At 36.6% G+C, this 23,211-nt stretch overlaps 2 protein-coding genes across 3 annotated transcripts; both read left to right on the top strand.

Annotated features, from left to right (window-relative positions):
* The first annotated feature begins 4,703 nt into the window (after nucleotides 1-4,703).
* On the top strand, nucleotides 4,704-8,135 carry gpr78b (G protein-coupled receptor 78b). The gene is made up of 3 exons (XM_017471457.3): nucleotides 4,704-5,815; nucleotides 5,904-6,017; nucleotides 6,796-8,135. The coding sequence occupies exons 1-3, from the start codon at nucleotides 5,148-5,150 to the stop codon at nucleotides 7,031-7,033; spliced, it is 1,020 nt and encodes a 339-aa protein (XP_017326946.1). The 5' UTR covers nucleotides 4,704-5,147; the 3' UTR covers nucleotides 7,034-8,135.
* A 2,129-nt stretch (nucleotides 8,136-10,264) lies between these two features.
* On the top strand, nucleotides 10,265-21,787 carry LOC108268203 (carboxypeptidase Z). Of its 2 annotated transcripts, XM_017473016.3 has the most exons (11): nucleotides 10,265-10,562; nucleotides 10,965-10,994; nucleotides 13,375-13,749; nucleotides 16,577-16,792; nucleotides 17,067-17,293; nucleotides 17,871-18,032; nucleotides 18,247-18,405; nucleotides 18,574-18,709; nucleotides 18,808-18,947; nucleotides 19,822-19,921; nucleotides 20,084-21,787. In XM_017473016.3, exons 1-11 carry the CDS (start codon nucleotides 10,448-10,450, stop codon nucleotides 20,428-20,430), a joined length of 2,007 nt encoding a protein of 668 aa, XP_017328505.1. In that variant the 5' UTR covers nucleotides 10,265-10,447; the 3' UTR covers nucleotides 20,431-21,787. The 2 variants fall into 2 exon arrangements, with proteins under 2 accessions (XP_017328505.1, XP_017328506.1); XM_017473017.3 differs by lacking the exon at nucleotides 13,375-13,749 and having other exon boundaries at nucleotides 10,267-10,562.
* The last annotated feature ends 1,424 nt before the right edge of the window (nucleotides 21,788-23,211 follow it).

Genomic DNA, 23,211 nt, shown 5'->3' with positions numbered 1-23,211 from the left:
AGGAGACAGGCAACCAGTGCAAACCAGCTAAAGTGGGAGTAATATGTTTGAAGCATTTTGTATGGGTAATAACGCATGCTGCAGAGTTTTGAATGTATTGTAATTTGGTTACAACTTGGATGGGAGGGCAAAAAAACAGACAATTTCAGTAATGAAGTCATGATGTTCTGAATGCCTGAACCAGTGACATCCTTCATGCTAAGAATGGGACACAGTCTGGCAATCTTTCTGAGCTGAAAAAAGGCCATTTTCTTGAAAGACTTGATGTGCACTTCAAAAGTCAGTGATGGGTTAAATGTAATACCAAGATTTTTTTCTTTTTTCAGAGGGTTTTATGAGGAAGCCATCAATATCCAGGCTTATTTCAACATTTTGTCTGTGAGCTTGTGAGCCACATTAATGTTTTTGAGCATTGAATTTTAGAAAGGTATTGTTGTGTTAAATGATGTTTGTTTGAAATGCTACTAAATATTGATGAAGTCACCAGATGTAAATCTTGAAATCTACCAATCTTCTTCATTTATAAGACGAATACCCAGAAAGGACATTGATAATTGTAAGTAAGTTGTAAGTAATTTATTTATTATTGTTAGACTAATTTTTAGTCAGAAACATTGGATAATGTTGGTTTCCAAATGTTTAGTCCATGTACAAACAAACATTATTTAGTGATTCATTCAGCATCACTATCCTGGTCAGGGTCACAGTGGATGTGGTGCCTGTTCTGGGAATACACCCTGAATGGGATGGTAGTCCATCACAGGGCACCATGCACACACATATTTACATCTATGGGCAATTGAGCACAGCCAATCCACGTTTATGTGTTTGGGGAGTGGGAGGAAACCGGACAACCCAAAGAAAACACATGGTGACATGGAAAACTGCACAGTAACCCAAGCTTAGGATCAGCAGGGACCCTGGTTGTAAGGCAGCGAGGCTACCCAGTGTGACACTGTGCTGCCCTAGCATTATTTATATGTATATTAATTACTTTTTTGAAATTATTCATAGTTAATTATTGCTGAAGTTTGTGGAATTACAAAAGAACATTAAACATTAGGTTTATACACAATGGTTAAATGGTTGTCCCTCTGACAAGATCCCAGTTTCAACTAGAACTGATGCAGAAGAAAATTATCTTTTACAAATATAATACAAATATAATACTGAAAAATGGATTTGCCATCTTGACTCATGAGATTCTTCACATGGCAGTAACATGAGAAGATCTGATACAGCAAGATTTATCTTAAGTAGATAAATCTAGCATAGAATTCAGATCGTGCCTGGACTGAAACTATTGGTCTTGCCACATTCATTAAAATAATCCAACACATAAGATCTTTGGCCATTCTATGAAGATGATTCAACTTATAAATGCTCACCTTATGTACTTTAAATATCATGTAGTTACGTTATGATGCATTTCCTTTATTGGAAGACCCTAAATTGAACTTCATATTTCTAACTAGCAAAATATGACACATAGCACTACAACCCTGTAGTGTCACTAAACTCCCAGTACATTAAAAATACAACTTTTGGCCACTTGGCCATATTTAGCAATGCAACAACTGTATTTGAGGAAGGAAAACATTACTGAAATGCAAATTAGGCCTATTTCCACTACATAATAGCCATTAAAATTGTCCACCACAGGATGCAGGTGGATTTAGAGTCTTCTTTTCATGCGCTGTGTATAATCAGATTCACTCTGTTTAATTAAGCAGGAAACCAGGTTGTGAAAGATATGGCATCTACCTCATAAGTGCTCTTCAAGATTGCAAAATGAAATCAGAAATAACACCATCCACCCATTATAAGCCACCTTAGATACATTACATAAATATTCAAGTGCATTAACCACAACACCATGAACAGGAAATTGTGGATCCTACTGAAATAATCAGGGGCATAATGCAGCAAGTAACATCTCCCACACACATACAGACATCATGTACAGTCATATGAAAAAATAAGTACAGACCATGGAAATTGTTGGCTTTTTTAATTTAATTATTATTATTATTATTTACATATTTGGACAAGCAAACATTTGATCATCTTTGAAACAGTGCCTATTAATAAAGTTAATATACTTGAAAAAAAAAAAACACAAAGAAAAATAACTTTTTTTTTTTTTTTTTTTTTTTTTTTTAACAGATTTTGTTCAAAGGAGACATTTAAAACATCCAAAAAAAAAAAAGAGTAACCAGCTTATGATACATTGGGCATTACAAAACAAGTAATCCAAAGCTAACGAAGATAATGGTGCATTTAATGTCATGTAAATTGGACTGTTATCGCAGATTTTTGATTTTTCTTGTGTACATTAAGGGTTTTATGGATAACTATACTGATACGAACCTTCACTCAATCATGTGTTAATTTTCAACACACCTGTGTGTCTGGTTAAGGACAATACATTTTGTGTTGCTTTCAACACAATCAGTGTGTTATTACATTGAACACATGCTGTGTGTTAAACATTTCCACTCAAAGATGTTTTAAATAATAGCACAAAAATAACACAGATGTGTTTATACTTTTTCTCTACAATTATCCTAAAATGCAATTTGTTTGTATGCTAAAATTCAACTGAAATACTCACAAAGTAAACACATAATTGCATGTAATTCAAGTAACATTTATTAAAATCATTTAAATTTGACTGATGTAAGAATTGGAGTTGATGCATCTTCTTACTTCTCGTTCCATCTGGGAAGACAAGAGTCCCACTCTCTTCCAATTGAAAAGCTGTAAAAGATCAAAAAGAGTATTGGTTAGTTGTTAGCTACAAAATATGAACAAATGCCTTTGGGCTTTAAATGAGAAATTGCATTGCAAAATCCCAAATTGTGTAATTTTGGAAATGTGACCTCCTCTCTCCTAATGAACAAAATGGTGCTGTAGACTCACCAGGAAAATCTAGCGAACTTGTGAATAGTTATTTTCCTGCCTTTATCGCCTCAGTGCCAATTTTTTTTGGCACAATCTAATTAATTTAACTATCATTACAGAGATAGTGGAAAGCATTACAACCTACTGTAACCCCATCCTCTTTTTTTGTTACGGTAACCTTGTGAATAACTTTTGGCCTCGGCATTACTGAGCTAGCTAAGTTCCGTTAGCCACTGACTGTCTGCACCTGTTACCCAGCATTAACATTCACCAAATACATGAAGAAACACGGCTCTAACCAATCCTCTTAATGCTAATTACTACAGCTTGCCTTGTCCAAAACACTTGCTAAATGTAAGTAATATTAACCCACTCTCTGTATTACACCATGGTGAATGGCTGTAATGTTATGTTATTATTTGTTATTGTAAACTTTCAAAAAGATAGTGGGAATGTCTAACATTACCTAGAGCTGTATGCTAAAGTAATGTTATGAACTCAAGTGAGCTTCTAGGTTAGCATCACTCATCCCTAGTGTGACTAGTGACAGCATCCAGCTAGCTAACCCTAACTCAGAGCCTCAGATAAGATGCAGACCCAGAAAATTCTAGAATAATCTTAGTCCATATTTCACAGCCACATAAACACGACACTAGTAGTGTAACGCCAACACTGAGGAAGCAGTACATGATATTCACTTTTGAAGCCATTGTTATAGGTAAAGTTATTAAAGTAAAATTATCACTTGCCGACTTTCTGTTTTAAAATGAATACACTTTTGAGTGCTCCCTGCGCAAATATCACAAACTCAGCCAGGCATTTTCAGCAGTATTAACGCTAAATAGTGATGAACACTAACTTAGCTGTGATCATTTGGTTTCCTCGCCTCAAGAACCACTACCTCCACCTGAGGCAAATTCAAACAGTCCGCGCTAAGTTGATTTGACCCAAGGAGATGGGCTCATGCGTCGGGGTGGGGAAGGGTGTATGATTCAACTGTCAGTGAAAATGACCCAGCCATTACCCCAGCGGTTGGGTAACACAAAACTACCCAAGACTGGGAAAATAACCCAATTAAATGACCCAAAAGGCTTAATTCAACGTTTGTGTAGAAAAAATAACCCAACAATTTTTAAAGTGTAGAAGAAGACTCCCCATTGTAGTTCTATATGTAGCACACAGGACTATTGGACAACTGTAGCAGACTAGCAGCCATTGTCTAGTTCATTTTATATTCTGTATGTGAGACTCTGGTCTCTCACTTTCCATAGTATCCTATTGACTCACAGCTGAAACTGCTAAATGAGGTGTTATAACTGATAATTGAATACTAACTTTGTAACTGTGTGTCTGCTCTAATGTGTGCCAATGAGCAATAGCTAAAAATAAGTTCCTAGTTTTACTGTCATTACTAAATTGTTCATAGTAACTGATTAACAAGCCTGAAGTTTATGTGTGTAATTATCATTTAGGCTGTATTTTTCTGTTATCTCTGATATTCGAACTGGCCGTTATCTTTCTTTTAGATAATGAAAATCCTATAATCCACAGAGAACTGCTGGTGAGAATGAGCTTCATAGAATTCTGCAGATAAGTGGGATGAAAAGATTTCAGATTTATTTTGCATATAACAGAATCCAATTACACACTAATGATAACGTAGGCTAGTTCTTAATTATTAAAAGGTGTTTTTGTATTGTACTGTGAAACATACATTTTGCATAGTGCTCTAAGTTTGCCAGGCTAATGTAGCCTGTAAATCTGCTCACTTTGTTGTAATTGTGATTACAGTCAACACTTGCAGGACTAATAGGCCTGTTGCTCTGTGGCCTCCCACGGTGGGTTTGGTGTGTGCGCATAACCTGAGCACAAGGCGCTCGAGAGCCTGACAGTCACATTGAGTACTGAGAGAGACACAGAAAGGAGAAGAGTAGGCTAGTCTTGAGAGGACGTACTTAATGCAGCACCAAATCATAGCGAATCGGTTATAATTGTAGTCTATCAGAAATGCATTGAGATTTACTCGCGACTTTTAGGAGCTTTGGGAATTAAAACGACACTCGCGCGCGCTTGCGGTTCAGAACGCTGGACAGCGCACTCGTTCGTTCCACTTTTTCTGGAGTTGATATATGTATTTTCATAAGAAGACTAAGACGGGCAAATTCATGAGGAATCATGGACGTTCCGACGTGTTTCCGATCACCGGGCTTGGGCGCACCTCAACGAGACTTCTGAAGTGAGACATGGACTTGGCGGAGATCCTGCTCGCACTTTTCATCGTCGTGGTCGCGACGGTCTCCTTGTTGTCCAACTTGCTGGTCTTGCTATGTTTCGCGCACAGCAGCGAGATACGCAGGCAGGTGCCGGGCATTTTCACGACGAATTTGTCCTTTTGCAACTTGCTCATCACCGTGCTGAACATGCCGTCCACGCTCGTGGGGATCGTAAAGGACCAACAGCCTTTCGGGGACTGCCTGTGCCGCGCGGTCAGCTTCCTGGACACGTTCCTGACGGCCAACGCGATGCTGAGCATGGCGGCGCTCAGCATCGACCGCTGGATCGCCGTGGTCTTCCCGCTGAGCTACTCGAGCAAGATGCGGTGCCGGGACGCGCTGCTGATGGTGTGTTACGCGTGGCTCCACTCGCTCGCCTTCTCCGTGGTGGCGCTGCTGCGCTCCTGGCTCGACTACAGCCGCGCGTACGCGTCCTGCACCTTGCGCCTGAACGCCGAGAGCTCCCGCACCGACTTCGCCGCCTTCACCGTGGCCTTCCACGGCGCCAGCTTTATGCTCTCGCTGCTCGTGTTGTGCGTGACTTACTTAAAAGTGCTCAAAGTCGCACGCTTTCATTGCAAAAGAATCGACATTATAACCATGCAGACGCTCTTCTTGCTTGTTGATATACACCCAAGGTATTCATGTCGCTTCTTCATATAGCTTCTGCACATTATGTTTGCCATTCTGGTCGAGATCTCAACTTGCATTGCGTTTCTTTTGCAGCGTTAAACAACGTTGTTTGGCCGAGCAAAAGAGGAGGAAACAGCGCGCGACCAAGAAAATCAGTATATTTATTGGATCATTTATTATATGTTTCGCCCCATACGTCATAACCAGGTAGGTGCTATTCAAATTAAAATAAAGTGTAGACTTTGTCAGATGTTCAGTTCATTACTAGTTCATTACTAGTGTCGTGACGTTTTGAAACCACGTCAATTACTCAGAACAGAATTCTATTAATAAGTTTTACTGCTAAGAGTCTATTAAGGTGCATTTTAATGGCGTCATTTAATTGAGCCTTGTGGTGACGTAAACACGCACCATAAAAATCCGCGCTTCTAAGAATAGCCGGTGTGCACCAGAGGTGATAAGACAAGATCCTATCAATAGTGTCTGTTTCTCTGGGGATTTGCACTTGATGATGCCTTTAAAACGCTCAAAGCATCTTAGCATTTTTCTCCTCGTGCCTTCTCTCTATTTCTAATCTATGTTTCTGTAATTCCTGCTGCATTTTATTCTCACAAGGCCAATTCTTCAAATCACAACAAAAAAAAAATCATCAAATGGATAGAGAAATATAGAAACAAACATAGATCATGGGATTTTTTTTGTGTGTGTGTGTGCAAAAGATGAAAATCTTCTAATGAAAAAGGTCTAATATCAGATTAGCCCCCTAAACTTTCATTTAATTACTTACTTATTCATCTTAACTCCTAATATTTAGCAACTATTCTAAATTATGTTCTAAAAGTTTATCATTACATTAGAGAGGGGTCTTGTAAATCTAGTCCTGGCAACAGGTTCTAAGAGTCTAATGGGTTAACATTCAGTTTTGTCTCCTTTTTACCCCTGACTGTTATTGAGTTGTTAATGGTTTCTGCTCTCTGCTTTCTAGGCTGACAGAGCTTCTTCCCTTTGTGGATATCAACCGATACTGGGGCATCATCAGCAAGTGTTTAACATACAGCAAAGCAGCATCAGATCCTTTTGCCTATTCCCTCTTGCGCCAACAGTACAAGAAAGTATTAGTGACAGTGTCCAATCGCCTATTGAAACGTGACTTATACCCTTCCTCTGGACACAACAGCTCCCTGGATACAGAAAATGATTACTGTCTCCAAAGAATCAGCTAGTGGCATTTTCTTTACAAAAAAAAATCCTGATGCTTTGATGTCAAAGTATATAGGGAGAGAGACAAAGAGTGGGAACGTGAGAAATAGAGAGAGAGAGAGAGAGAGAGAGAGAGAGAGAGAGACAGAGAGAGCGTGTTGTAATGGTTATCACTTGGATATAGCTGAAGATGCTGACTGTTTGATGCACACGTAGATATATGCACCAGACAGCAGTGATAAAAATGGACAAAGGCAATATGTGATTAACTGGCCATGTGCTCTGTTCACAACACACACACACACACACACACACACACACACACACACACACACACACACACACTAACACCAAAGACATCAGAACACGATAATTGAACCTCAGCAGACACACCATCATCTGCAATGTCTGTGTTTTCTTTCCCCCAAGATTTCAAACATAATTCAGTGGAAAATGTCATGTGATATGATTTACCCTGAACTATGTGCCATGCGCACGCACGCTCAGTATGTTAATGGAATTGGTGAACCTCTCATAATGGATAAAATGTTGTATAATCTTTAGATGTTTCTACTGTTAGGCAGGCTGGTCATTTATATATTATGAAAATGGCTCTCAGTCTTAATCTAGTGTGAATTCATTATTAATTCACTCATTTATAAACCCAGATCAGTCACTGGAAAATACTGCACTTTGTTCTTATAAATTATTTGCTATTAGTTTCCAATCAGCCAAAGTTGAATATTACACTGTAGTACCTAGAACAGGTTATAAGTGAATGTACTAGATTCTTTTTTACAGCAGCATATTATGTACACTATGTTGTGTTTTTACAGTTCAACATATTGTACATACTTTGCACAGTATAAATTAATTTATAATGTAAAATCAATTGTTTTTTCAGTAAGGCAAGTGTGTGGTATTGGGAGTTATGAACTAATGAAATGATAATGAAGTGCTTTATACAGCCATATTTGTGCCAGCTTTGTTATACCTGTACTGTTTTGTGAACATGGTGAGCAAAGGAGAATATACACAAACCTAAATTAAGCTATGTAGTATTTTAATAAATGCATGCCGCCAATAAAAAAAGAAAACTACAGTCACAGTGGCAAAAAAAATACATCTGTGCCAGCTACCCCAAATGCAGTCTATTCACCTATATATATATATATATATATATATATATATATATATATATATATATATATATATATATATATATATATATATATAAACAATAACAACAACAACAAATACGAACACTGCCTTGTTCACACTTAGTGGCTAACATTCCACATTGATGTGGAGACGCAAATGAATGGAGATGATGACTAATACAGTCTCTCAGGTTAATGGGCAAAGCAAGAAAGCCGACTGATATTTCATGTTAAATTCTATTTTTGTCCCAAATTTGAGAAATATCTTTTTCAGTAACTTCAATGGATTGAGAAGGTTATTAGAACTGACAGTTCTGGGTCTGACATTTAACATTATAGTTTACGCTTGAAGGGATTTGAAGACATTTATTATATGCCTGAGGTTTTGCCACATACCAGATAGCACATAGCACATACCACTGTGTGCAGAATCCTTTTGCCTGGTACTGTTATTCTTGCAACATTGCCATGGATCCTCAAACTGTGACTAAGAAACCATTCAGAATGGAAAATCATTTTGTCAAACTACAAAAACATACTTTAAAAATGGTTCAGTGGAATTCTTTTTAAATGCACACACTTTTGGACTTGAATTAGTCAATCACTCAAGACTTCTGCTGCTTTAGTTATATCCTGGCCCAGACATATTAACAATTAATGGAAGCTTATGACCTCATATTAGCAACATACAAACATGTACTACACATCAGTATTTTTACATAATACCAAATGTGGTATCTGGCATTATGACACACTGTTATTTCTAAGAGCTAACTATCTGTACACTCCTCAAGGGTTCTTCAAGGGTTATTTAAGGGTTAACCACCAAAACAAAAGTGTTTTATTTGGAATAATTGCTGGTATGGATACCCTGTTGTCAGGTTCTACACAGAACCATTAAGGAAACCCTTCAGGATGATACATTTTCTAAGAGTTTAGATGATTATTTACTTTCAACCATTTTGGACCCAGTATAATTTATTCATTTATTTATTTATTTATTTTTCGTTTTTAATGAATCTGTATAACAGTTGCAGCTATTTTTTCATGCAGAGTTCATGATGCTAAGCAGTGGTCTCTTGTTAGCTGTGATAGCCTTGTTTATTCTTAAGGCAACAGACTTTCAACAGTCTTTATTGGCATTTGAGTTCAATGGGAAACCTGTGAAAATTTGATTAACGTCATTGTTTTTAAAAAAACACAACAAAACAAAAAAACTACATTTGTTTCTGGCCCAGGCTATGGGGAGAATATCTATGTCCCCCTAGATTTATATGGCACATAATGAACACCTGGTGATTTAAAGCTAGTGTTAGGCTTCAGCATAAGTGAGAGCTGGGACATGTTCATACTTAACATTTTGTTCCATTTATGACCATTTACTGTTTTATAGTCTACAGTACAGCATTTCTTCAGTTTAGTATAAAAAGTTCACTATTGTTCATGCTTAGCATATGCATAACAGCTACTTTAAGAGCACCACAAACGAGGGTTCAGCATGTGCAGCCTAGTTAATTTTCCAAGTTCATAAAGTTCATGAATTTCAAGTGTGGCTGAAAGATGGATTGTAATCTAATGTATGTTGTTATTCATTTAAATGTGTCTTTGGTGTTTAAAGTTAAAAGGTAATAAAGTTAATAGGGTCCTGGGAAAATGAGTCCTGACTGCATAAAACCTTTGGAAAAGTTTAATTAATGTGTTAACAGAACATTGAACTGTGGAACATAGGACATAGGAATGATCCCAGGCTTTACTACTAACTTGTTAGCTGCCTTAATTTCACATCATTAAAAGTCATTAAAGTATTCAAACAGTTATCATTGTTTAATCTTCATGGCAAGCATTTAAAGTCTCTCTTTACATGGGAACAGAGTAAGAGGATATTCCACTGTATATTTCAAGCTTCATTTCTAAACAGAACAGCAACGAGGGTTTGTTTTCATCTTGTATTACAGTTTTGATGTTGTCTTTCTGAAGCACCTTCATACATAAACACGCCATAAACCCGCCTCATTTGAGGTTTCACCAAAAGTTGTTCCAGTGTTCAGCTGTTTCATCTGGAAAAAGAAAATACACAGGCAGCACAATGCCTCTGAAACTCAACAAGGCATCTCAGAAAGGGGACAGCAAGAGCAGCAGCACATTTTTTTCTCTTGATTTATTCTCCTTGTGTAATCTGAGAGCTTTGTAGCTACAGCTTGAGTGGAGACATCCAGAGCGCTGAGGCTAGAAACAGTGAGAGCTTCGGACTGATACAGTTTACACTTTACTTACGGTATGGATATAAAACTGGGCAAAATGGCAAGTTTATGGTCGTTTCTTTTCCTCAACATTTTGGGAAGAGTTATCTGGGGTTTTCCGCAGCATTGTAAACCTGGCAGCTATTTTCAAGGTTGGTCAACTGTGTAATTGATGTTAAAAATGTATGGCTATTACATAATTTAATACGATACATTAGTTACACACTGTTTAGAATTTCAAAGAGCTGCAGGAGGTTATATTTGGAGTCAAGCAGAATTTATAGTAATGAAACTTGGCAGACTACTTGGTGTACATAGACAGGCTGTTTGAATCTGTTTTAAAGTTAATGGCTGGATTCCAACTGGCCTCAAACTCCCTGTATATGTGCACTGCATTAGATATAAAGGGATGGCTTTTACACCCTTTAAAGTGCACCACATGTCACACATGGAGTCATTTGGAAATCAGGCATTAATCAAATTTTCCATAGTGTACGCCATCTAGCGTTTTACACTATAATTCTGATTTAAAATAAAAATTTTCTCCCACACAGGACAGTGCAGAACTCCCCCCGAGGAAAAACGTGAGTTAACAGAGTTGTGTGTGTTTGTGTATGTGGGTGTGTGTTCCTTACGGAATACTCACACACATTTCGCATGTGGTTATGTTAATTGTATTTGATCACACGTGAAATCAAAGTACATTTCAACACCTGCAATGAACACATGTGACGTGCGAATAATATGATCACATAAAAAATGTGAAATAAATGAATTATTTGTGAAAACTACATTAAATAAAAAATACACATGCATGTGTGAAGCGTCCACACGTGAACATTTTCACATTTCTGAATCATGTGATTATTCACATGAGCAGCTCATGTGACTTTTTTGTAACAGGTGTACAATAGTCATAGATGTAGTAAAAGTAAGCAAGAGCAAAAGAAAGTAAGCCAAGGAGACTGATCCTGCTAGCTGAATAAACTGACATTAATAATGACAGATTCAGCTGGTATAAAGTCTCACCATGTATTTGCATATGTCACAATATCATGATTTTGCTTTATTAAAAAAAAAAAGTAAAACTGATTATTTGGCCTATAGGTTAACTGATATTTTTTAGAAAGCATTTGGATTATTTCCTACTGTGGGCTACTATATATAACATAACACAGTACCAACACATATGAAGCAGAAATGTAATAAACATATGCACAAATGAAGCATAAACATACATTTGTTTACCAGATACAATAGTGCATTATCTGCATAAATATGACCTAAAACATCATCAGATTTTCATACATGTCCTAAAAGTAGAGAAAGAGAACCCAATTAAACAAATAAGACAAAAATATTATACTTGCTCATTTATTTATTGAGGAAAATGATCCAATATTACATATCTGTGAGTAGCAATGGTATGTGAACCTGTAGGATTAGCAGTTAATTTGAAGGTGAAATTAGAGTCAGGTGATTTCAATCAATGGAATGACATTCAGGTGTGAGTTAACACCCTGTTTTATTTTAAGAACAGGTTACTGAACACAGGTTACAAAACCATCTCTAAAGAGTTTGGACTCCACCAAGCCACAGTCAGACTGATTGTATATAAATGGAGGAAATTCAGGACCATAGTTACTCCAAGAGCAAGACGTGTAATAGTATGTGAGGTCACAAAGGAGCGAAGGGTAACTTCTAAGCAACTAAAGACCTCTCTCACATTGGCTAATGTTAATGTTCCTGAGTCCACCATCAGGAGAACATTGAACAACAATGGTGTGCATGTCAGGGGTGAATGGAGAAAGCTTCTGAATCTCAAGAGAAAGTGGGTCATGCAGCAAGACAATGACCCTAAGTACACAAGTCGTTCTACCAAGGAATGGTTAAAGAAGATAAAGTTTTGGAATAGTTTTAAATGTTTTGGAATGGCCAAGTTAAAGTTCTGACCTTAATCCAATATAAATGTTGTGAAAGGACCTGAAGCAAGCAGTTCATGTGAGGAAACCCACGAACATTCCAGAGTTGAAGCTGTTCTGTACTGAGGAACGGGCTAACATTCCTCCAAATCGATGTACAGTACTGATCAACAGTTACAGGAAACATTTAGTTGCAGTTATTGTTGCATAAGAGGGTCACACCAGATACTGAAAGCAAAGGTTCACATACTTTTGCCGCTCACAGTTATGTAATATTGGGTCATTATCCTGAATAAATAAATGACCAAGTATAATATTTGTGTCTCATTTGTTTAATTGCATTCTCTTTAGGACTTGTGTGAAAATCTGATGAATGTTTTAGGTCATATTTATGCAGAAATATAGAAAATTCTAAAGGGTTCACAAACTTTCAAGCACCACTGTAGACGTTAACATTGACATCTGTAAGAAGGCCTGTTTTGTGAGAGGGATTCAGAGCAAGTTCCCAGTGCTCACTTGACAATACAAAATGTTGCACTGAAAAGAAATGAAAAACATCTGTTATTTAATGGTTTCAATTCAGGGTTTATTTTTCTGAAAGACAAAATGGAAGCATGGTTGTCCAAGAGATCTTGATACTGAGATATACAATTAAGCATTAGGGCCAAAATAAGAACAGTCCACAGAACTGGAACAGTTGAAAATTTGCCAAGGAGACAATGCATGAGTGAGGTTGCCAGTAATTCTGTCCTGGACTGTATTTCCCCACTCATAATCGGTTGTAAATGAGACAAATGTGGAACAGTGAAGTCATATTGGAACATACATATAGTTTTCTATTGCACAGGGTAGTAAACATAGTGCAGATACCCATGAAAAATCATTTCTAATGTTTAAGGGTGGTATAATGTAAGAAGAAAATGCACCACAACAGGTATTACATTATATTTGCACACAAATAACTACCTATACTAAAACATGTAATGAAGTACGTGAATTTTAGTTATGATGGGTATATTGTGTTTTTCTTTTACCTGTATAGCCAAATGTACAGATATCATGTTGACCTACTGTAAAGATATGCCCTACTCCACCACCATGTACCCTAACCTCCTGGATCAAAAAAGTCGCAGTGAGGCTGAGCAGAGTTTGGAGTATCTGCTTCTGAATGTAATTCACTCAGTGTTAAATTGGGAGTGCAATCCAGATATACGCATGCTGGGCTGCTCCATCATAGCACCACGCTGTGAGGACCACAAGATCTTGAAGCCCTGTCGCAGCACCTGCGAGTCTGTGCACAAAGCCTGTGACCACATGTTTGAGAGCATTGGAATGGCTTGGCCCTACTATCTAGACTGTGACCGCTTTTTTGTTAGTGAAGAGGAGGGCTGCTATGACCCACTGGAAGGCCTGAGAGGTAATGTTTAATCCGATAACTTGTTTCATACTTTGTATGAACTTTCTTTATCCTTCTGTCTCATTTGAGTGCACAAAATAAATACATTACATATAATCTGATATTGTGTATGACAATTGTAAATGCACTCATAAAAAAGCGGTTTGTTCAGTGCATGGTTAATGTTTCCAGCTTTGTAAAGGGGTTTTACTTAGTAGGTTTTCTGAAACGAAAACCCTCAGTTCTATTGTCCTACGCTTCTACTTAGAACATTCTATGGTTCCCCAAGAGGGACAAACTGAAGAACCCTAGACTGAAAATTTTAGTAAGAATGAAGTAGTAAACTGAATAAACATATTCACATTTATAATCAGAAGCTTGTACTTCCATCTAGCACTATAGAGTGTTGATTAATTTGTCCCTGAGTAGGACAGGTTCTACGTAGATCAATACAACAATGATGAAAGGTAGAACTCTAGCTATTAAAAGAAAACTTTTTTTCTAACCCTCATTGCAATTAGAAATGCTTTTAAATAGCATGCACTGACATTTATGAATAGGTCTACAGTATATATAGTGGATATAAAAAGTCTGTACACCCCTGTTAAAATGACAGATTTGTGAGTGGTATTTGGAGCTATCCATGATTTCCTCTATCTTGACTAGAGCCCCAGTCCCAGCTGAAGAGAAGCATCCCCATAGCATGAGCTTCCAACCCTATGCTTCACTGTGGGTATGATGTTCTTTAGGTGTTTTTGTGCCAAATATGTGTTTTAGCATAAAAAAATTTTTTAAACTCCCTTGTATTTAACAAACCATAATACATTTTGCCTCATAGTTTTGGCAAAATCTGGGTGGGAATGGATATTTATTTTTTGTGAGAAAGGGCTTTCATCTATCCATCTACCCCCAGATGTGAAGAATATGAGAAACGGTTGTCACATTCAGGGAGTGGCCAGTACTTGCCAGATATTCCTGCAGCTCCTTTAATGTTGCCTTTTGGCAGCCTTTTATGTCATGTCCTTTCATTAATTTTAGAGGGACATACTGCTCTTGGTAATGTTACTGTGGTGTCCCATATTACACTTCTTGATGGACTTCATGGTGTTCCATGGTACATCTAATGTTTTGAAATTTCATTTGTACCCCTCTCCTGATTGATACCTTTTGATGAGATCTGATATATGCTTTGTGAGCCCTTTGCAGACCATGGCTTCAGCATTCGGATGAAACCAAGCAGATTGCAAGAAAATCCTACAGAAACAGTCTTTATTTGAGGATAATCAGAATCACTTCATTGATTTGAGCTGTATGATAATTACTTTTGAACATGAATTTTGAACATGAATGTGATTGGTTAATTCCGAGTACAGTCACGTGACCCATTTTAACAGGGTGTGCACAATTATGCAACCAGGTTATTGTAAGATTTTTTTTTTCTTTTTCGTTTTTTCCTGAAGCATTTCTTTTTGTTTTTCCACTTAAACTTTGTTCCCCAGTAGCATCACTTTAGGAAGTAAAGAACATGTAACTATCCAAAGTACCCTTGAGGAACCCTTTTTTTCCCTAAGATTGTGTAGTCAGCTGATTTCCTGATTGAGCACCCGACTGTCGATCAATTTGATTGAGCACGACCATGGTCTACAAAAAAGTGAACCCGTACAAAAAGTACAATAGTGTGAAGTTCCATCTGTGAGAGGTGCAGTTCAGTGCAGTCAGAATATAGAAAGCAGCTTTGAGACCCGTAGTTGCTAAACCTTAACATCAAAGGTGACTTTCCTAGCTGATCTGAAGTCACAGGAATAACTAACTCCATTTGTATACATCTTTCTGTAGTTTATAAGTAATTAATCTAACATATATCACTGCAAGTACATTCACTACTCATCTTACCTGCTCTGCCACTTTGTATTATTATACACAGATTTTCTATCTAAATTTGCTCAGCATTTTGCTCCTTAAGTACAGTAACTACATTTAGAATATAAGCTGCAGATTGACTATGCAGGCAAAAGACTAACATATGTTTAGCGCAATCTCTTAGCTACTTAATTAATCCCATGTTGATATTAAATATTTGATGCAAGGTATACTTTAAAAGGTACAACATATCCCTGTGTATTATCTTGTTCACGTGTTTTGCCCTGGGCCATCGAATCCTAATATACAGCCCAGTTTGTGGTGTCTGCCATGGTCATTAGCAATTTCTGTTATACTGCTGTATTACTTTATTTTTAGACAGTAACTTTATTTTTACTGTCTAAGTTAAAAAAGGGTAAACATTTATACCTTTAAGCACCTTTATATATACGTTATAAGTCCAAAATATGGATGTGGACATGTGAACATCATATCCATATGGACCTTTGCTAAACTGTTCCCACAAAGTTGTTGTCTAGAATCTCTCTGTACAATTACAAAAATGCAATTGTAGCATTACAATTTCCCTTCACTGGAACTAAGGGACCCAAACTTATACCAGTATGACAATGCCTTTGTGCACAAAGCGAGGTCTATAGAGACATGGTTTGTCAAGGTCAGAGTAGAAAAATTCCAACCATAACATCAACCATAAAATATAAACAGACACATTCCTTGAGCTTTCTCTTCCTTTAAGATGTCACCGATACTTTGACGATTCTTATTTTTTTGCAAAAAATAAAATAAAAATAATTTTCATGGATACTATTAATTTCTATTAATATGCTACAAATTAACTATTAATTTCAAATCAATCTGGAAAGTTGCACCCATCAAATGGGCATTGTGTAATTATATAGGTTTCTTATATTGTGTGGTTATTCAATTTGAATTTATTTTTTAACTTTTTAAACTTTTTTATTTAAAGAGTCAGAGGAGCCTGAAATGGATAGCATGCCAATAGAGGAGTCATCATCAGTAATCCCGTTCACATATCACTCCAACAAACAGATGTTTAACATTCTCAAAAAGACAGCAGAAGACTGCTCTCACATTTCAAGGACATATAGTATTGGACAGAGCACTGAAAAGAGAGACCTGTTGGTAATTGAGTTTTCAAGCAACCCTGGAGAACATGAACTATGTAAGTGATTCAAAAGCAATAGCAGTAAGATGATTTATTAAATGCAGTGGAACAGAAATTAAATCTGACATCTTGTTCTGTAGAGCACAACCTCAGGCTACATGTAACTTTTTCAGAGGTACTTTAAAAAAGTCTCCAAAGACAATATAACAATCTAAAAACAACAACAACTCAATATATTTTGTGGACAACAGACACCAAATAAAATATTTGATGATAGTGGCCTATTTCTCCACAAAGCTAGTTGTTTTTCTGTGTCTTCTCGTTTGTTAAGTGGAACCAGAGGTCAAGTACATTGGAAACATGCATGGAAATGAGGTCATGGGGCGAGAGCTGCTGATTTACTTGGCTCAGTACTTGTGCTCTGAGTATCTGTTGGGAAATACACGGATCCAGACTCTCATCAACACAACACGCATCCACATTCTGCCCTCCATGAATCCTGACGGCTATGAATTAGCCCTCTCTGAAGTGCACAGAAGTTCTTACACAGATGATGAGGTGAGAAGCTATTAACTCTCATGTTTCATAGATTCCAAGTATTGCATTTACTATTGACTAATGTCACCATCTGAAGAAAAGTTCTTATTTAATTTTTTCTATCCTGATAGAGGAAGGAAATGCTTGTATTTTATTGCATTAAACTGTTCACAGTCAAGCCATCTGAATGTGTCTAGGATTTCAACTGTCCTACTTGAAAGTTACTTTCCTGCAAAGTTTATATCCACTCGAACTTTTAGACAAATGCCTACAACTGCACTGATGTAACATTAGTCTCAGTGTCTGTAACTTCAGAAGATAGTTTTACAGACATGTCTTTGTCCTGACAGAGATGATACACAACGTTGTGTTGTTACACAAGAAATACAACTTATTACTAAAAGACTATTTTGAGAGTTTATGATGCCTTTGAAGTAAACCATTGAGGCATGCATGGATTTCACACAATGGTTTACAAGAATTTGCAAGTAGGAACATGTGGTTTTAATCATCAGTACTCCAAAAAGAATATACTTTAAAAGAAATGTTAAAAGCATTGTCCAGATAACATCCATTTGCTGTAATATTAAATCTACAGGATGCCATATACACTGGGTATGCAGCTGGCCGTCACAATGCCCAGAATATAGACCTCAATAGGAATTTCCCAGACTTGACTTCTTATGTCTACAACCAGCGTAGACTAAAGTACTTTCACAGTGACCATATTCCCATCCCAGACTCATACTGGCTTGGTAAGGTAGGAGTTCTCAATCCTTACATACAGAAGCCCCACAAAATACATTTATATCTACAATATATTATAGTTAGTACACCAGTTCAACAACAAAAAATTATATATTTGTAATGTTTTTATTTATGTAAATAGTTACACTGCAGTGTAATGTGTGTGTGTGTGTGTGTGTGTGTGTGTGTGTGTGTGTGTGTGTGTGTGTGTGTGTGTGTGTATAAAGGTTGCTCCAGAGACATATGCTGTAATGAAATGGATACGGTCCATTCCATTTGTACTGTCTGCTAGCTTTCATGGAGGAGACCTGGTGGTATCTTACCCTTATGACCTCTCAAAGCATCCTCTAGAAAAGAACATGTTCTCTCCCACGCCAGACGAGCAGGTGACTCCTGGCAGCTAATAGGCAGATTTCATCACTGCACTGTTGTAACCCTGCCATGAATAAGTACTAGTTACAAACTGCAGCAAACCAACTGATGCAATGGAAACAATACAAAACTCAAAACAAAATACAATTGCAGTAGTGTTACACAAGCTTTTTGAATTGCAGGTCTTCAGACAGTTGGCCAAAATTTATGCAAATGCCCATGCCACAATGTCCAGCCAGGACACAGACAGATGTGGTGGCAATTTTGCTGATAAAGAGGGGATTGTAAATGGGGCTCAGTGGTACAGCATAGCAGGAGGTAAGTATGGTGAAAATACATTAAAGGCTGTTAATTTAATGAACGTTGCCATGATCAGGTTAATATAAAATAAATTCCCACCTTCCTTTTTATTTCAGGAATGGGAGACTTTAATTATCTCCACACAAACTGCTTTGAGATAACAGTAGAGCTGGGCTGTGACAAATTCCCAGCAGAGGACGATCTATATACAGGCTGGAAAGAAAATAAAGAGGCTCTCCTGACTTTGTTGGAGTCGGTAAGACTTCATTGGATAAATAAATTAAAATGTGCATATGTATCTAATAAAAATGCACAATGTGTAGTTTATTAGGTGCACTAAATGGCAATTTGGAAAAGAAAAAAAAAACATGTTTTATACCTTTAATAATCATAGAATGAAAAGATTAGTTACTTAATTTCAAATTTCTCTTGACATTTTTCTGACCCAGAAATTAGCCCTACCCGCAGGTAGAACAGAGCTGCCCATCTCTTCAACTTTTCTCAACAAGTCTACTAGTTTCAGTATTGTACACTTCTTCCCCCTCAAAGATCAGAATCCTGAAGTTTGCAATCTCTCCCAATTCCTTCTGTACACATATCAGTGCACAAGTTTCAAGCAGGAAAACAAATGTGACAGAATGAGCTTTTCGGAGCAAGAACAATAGAATAACGACTGTTCAGATTGTTAGGGCATTTATTTTAAAAAAGTTTTTTCTACAGTATTTTTGAAATTGTATCATTATTATAGGTACATATAAAATGGCATAGAAAGTTCTTAATGCTTTTTCTGTATTTTTGATACTTAAATGCAAATAATTTGACACTTTTGTTTAAAGTGCAAGTAAAGTATATTTTACTTACTGTAAATATGACTAAATATGTATGATACTGTCTAAATATCATATTTTACTGACCCTCAGTCCTGTATCTTTTAAATTTCAATGAACAGTCAATGCTTATCTTATTTTATTTTTTTTTTAAATTTTAAACTACGTGTATACAGTGCCCTTGGGTGGGAAAGGGGCCATTCAGTCCTTTAATGATTGAGTATGGTATCCTTAGATTTCAGCCACTTACTATTGACATTGAATGCTGTAAATGCAAAATGCAAACAAAAATATATATTCCAGGTGCATAGGGGAATTAAAGGAATTGTGAAAGATGAAGATGGCCATGGCATTAAAGGAGCCATTGTGTCATTAAGAGGGAACCGGCATTACGTCACCACAGGTACTAATGAAGTAATGGTTAAATACATTTAATTAAAAAATGTGTGCTATGCATTTATGACTTAGATGTGCATACTATTTCCAATCAATACACAATGGCCTGTTTGTGCTTGAAATTAGTATTACCTTTCGTCTAAATGTACATCTCTGCCTGTTTTATCAGCTGAAAATGGTGATTACTGGAGACTGCTGACACCAGGCACCCACATTGTCAGTGCCTCAGCACCAGGTTATAGCAGAGTCATGAAGAGGGTGCACCTCCCTGCTCACATGCAGAATGCTGGGCGAGTAGACTTTGTGCTTAAGAAAGTTCCACTGGATCCAGAAAGTAATGAATTAAACATCCTTCATTTGGCTAGGTATGAGCGATTTGACCCTTATAACCAACTGAACCGGTATTACACAAGGGAATCTAGACAGACGGAAGAGGAGAGGCAGGAGAAGCCATGGTGGTGGTCCTATTTTACACAGTTGAGTAATCAAAACCCCACCTGGCTCTTGAGGAATTAGCTCCATCTAGTGCTCCAAAAGTATTTTCACAACCTGCTTTTGGGTCAGTTTTAAGATCATTATTAATGAGTGTATGGTACACACATAAAGCACTAACACTACAATGTATATGAACACCTCTACTGAGATTTTACAGCACAATCTACAAACTTCTCTACACAAAAAAAGAAACCTATATGATTTCACCCCATATATCAATTATCTATATCTGTATCAAGACAAAATCGACTTGAATATACTTACCAGCATTGCTTTTATACTACTTTAATATAACAGTGGGTGGGGAAAAGTACTGATAGGTATAGGTAAGTAAGTATAGGTAATGTGTCAAAATCTTACTCAATTAAACATGGAAGTATTCAGCCAAAAATGCAATGAAAGTAAAACAGTTGCTACTTTTAATAAGTACTAAAAAGTCAAATAAAAATTAAAAGACTTTTATAAGTCATCTAAAACTGTTAGAAGGTAATTGTCCTTTTAAAGCATCTATATAGGTTTACCTGAAAACATTATCCAATCTCTGTAAGTTTGCTGGTCATATGCTTGGCTAATGTAATGTAGTTTATTTTAGTAATGAATTAAACAGAAATAAAATATCTTAACTATCTAGTAAATAACTAATATTTACAATTAGCTAGAATTTCACTTGCTATCCAGTTACGTTACATTACATACTGGAATCCATTCTTGTCTAACCTGATTTTATCAAAGGAAACCGGCTAACTTAGTTAAATATAGGCAGTTAGTGTTAGCAAATCTCTTTGATTACTCCAGCATATTGAAACATTTTACAAAGATAGGGACGGGGGCGCTCATCCATAAAATTCCACACTGCATTCCAGTGGCTTATTATCTTCAGACACACATGGATAGCTATAGCACTAACTGCATCGTGTAACATGAGAAGGTTACTGTAGGTGTCAAACTGGCATGATTTTTGATAATGTTTTTTAATATTGATAAACTTGTTTGGATGCTAAACTAAAATGATTGGATGCTAATTTGAGCCCATTCTATTGATAAATGTTGCACAGGCATCAGCAAGATGAGAGAAGAAGAGACTTAACATTTTAATGAGTACCTCGAAGGTGTACATAAAAATGTAAGGATTATATTTGGAAATGTAATTAAATAAGTGTACAAGTATTCAATTTTATTAATACTGGAATATAACGTATAAATAAATATATCTCAGTATAAATATAGCAAAATGAAGTAATACATAGAAAGATTATTCCACCTTTGAATATAACAACCAGTTTACTTACAGCACTTGATTTTTTTTATATACATCCAATAATTTTCAGTGTCAAGACATGTTGGCTGGAGAGAGAATAAAGTTTGGATTAAGAATCTACAGTGTTTTATCTGTTATGTTATTGGGAGACATTTTTTTTGTCCACTAACCAGAAAGTCAGTCCTGTGTAGCTGAGCTAGAAATGAATAGAGGCTTATTGTCCATTATTCCACTTAAGAAGGAATCAAAAGTGTACTGTGTCGAACATGCTTGGGGAATCAGATTTGGATAGTTTGGCTGCTTTAGAACTTTTACATATTACATTTATATATTTCACTGCGATAGAGCTTTGTGTAGCATGTAAAAAATTTTTTAAAAAGTAAGAATGTTAATCCTGCTTCACAAATGTTATAGGCTCCTGCTGTCAGTGATCTTAAGAGAGTGGGAGAAGCAGAGGGTGATGGAAAGAATCAAAGATTCCTCATGAGGGTGCCAGATGTAGTCAGGAGGAAAAGAAAAGCAGATCAGAATGTGTGTGTGTGTGTGTGTGTGTGTGTGTGTGTGTGTGTGTGTGTGTGTGTGTGTGTGTGTGTGTGTGTGTGTGTGTGAGTAAGTCTGACAAGGCAATTATAACTGTAATGTAGTGTAAGTTAGTAATGATTCCTCCATCTATGAACAATGAAGGAATACATGGCTGTAGGAGACACTGAGACACTCAGTTAATTTTAACAAACAACAGTGTTTCCTTAAACTTTCATAGTTAGAAAGTTCAAAAACTTTCAGAAACTGACCAGGATTTTTTGGTTCCATATGGCACATGCTCACATGATCAGATTTGTCAACACAGAAAGATTTATGGCCCATCTCATTAACATTCTTCATGCTGTACATTTAAATACATGGATATATGTATATGTGAAGCTCTTCGTGAATGTGTGGGGGCATTTACATACATTGTAAATGTATGTTTTAAAAAAATCTATGGATTTTTTTTATGGCTTGTGGAAAAGAATGTTTTAAGCATGAGATGTTACATGGATTAACACATTAATGCAAAAATAATTACATTTCAAGGAAAATGTATTCATGGTGGTCTGAGACAGGCAAAATGATGTATATAGGTTGTATTGATGTTTTAATTTATTTATCTGAAATGTGCACATATGTTGTAGTTAAAGTCACTTTAGCAACGTTAGAGTCTTTTACATTTACTTTACACACATATTTGCAAATCTAGTATCAGTATGACTCACGTGGTATCCCAACAGGGGACTCACTTGTTAATTTTGAAGTATAGTCTAGGATAATAGTGTTTAATAATGATACAAGAAATAATTACTATGCAAATAATTGCAATGATATCAAAAGCTCATTTAGAGTGGGATCTGGGAGTATATCTGGACCATAGTCTGGAATGAGTAGGGAATTCTCAGGCTCGGTACAAAAAAGGTCAGAGTAGACTCTAACTTCTGTGGAGAGGAGGCTATGATGCATCTGCATGCTATATGTTCTACCACTCAGTGGTGCTCTTCACAGTGGTGTGC

This window comes from Ictalurus punctatus, chromosome 7, assembly GCF_001660625.3.
Source record: "Ictalurus punctatus breed USDA103 chromosome 7, Coco_2.0, whole genome shotgun sequence".
NCBI classification, from domain to species: Eukaryota; Metazoa; Chordata; class Actinopteri; order Siluriformes; family Ictaluridae; genus Ictalurus; species Ictalurus punctatus.
This window is presented reverse-complemented; position numbering and strand designations above follow the sequence as displayed.

Excerpts from the sequence above, each read along its gene's own strand:
- LOC108268203 (XM_017473016.3), top strand. The coding sequence starts at position 10,448 with ATGGATATAAAACTGGGCAAAATGGCAAGTTTATGGTCGTTTCTTTTC. Across the intron at positions 13,750-16,576 it reads CCCACTGGAAGGCCTGAGAG|AGTCAGAGGAGCCTGAAATG; the intron begins GTAATGTTTAAT and ends TTTTATTTAAAG. Across the intron at positions 18,948-19,821 it reads TCCTGACTTTGTTGGAGTCG|GTGCATAGGGGAATTAAAGG; the intron begins GTAAGACTTCAT and ends TATATATTCCAG.
- gpr78b (XM_017471457.3), top strand. The coding sequence starts at position 5,148 with ATGGACTTGGCGGAGATCCTGCTCGCACTTTTCATCGTCGTGGTCGCG. Across the intron at positions 5,816-5,903 it reads CTTGTTGATATACACCCAAG|CGTTAAACAACGTTGTTTGG; the intron begins GTATTCATGTCG and ends TTTCTTTTGCAG. Across the intron at positions 6,018-6,795 it reads GCCCCATACGTCATAACCAG|GCTGACAGAGCTTCTTCCCT; the intron begins GTAGGTGCTATT and ends TCTGCTTTCTAG.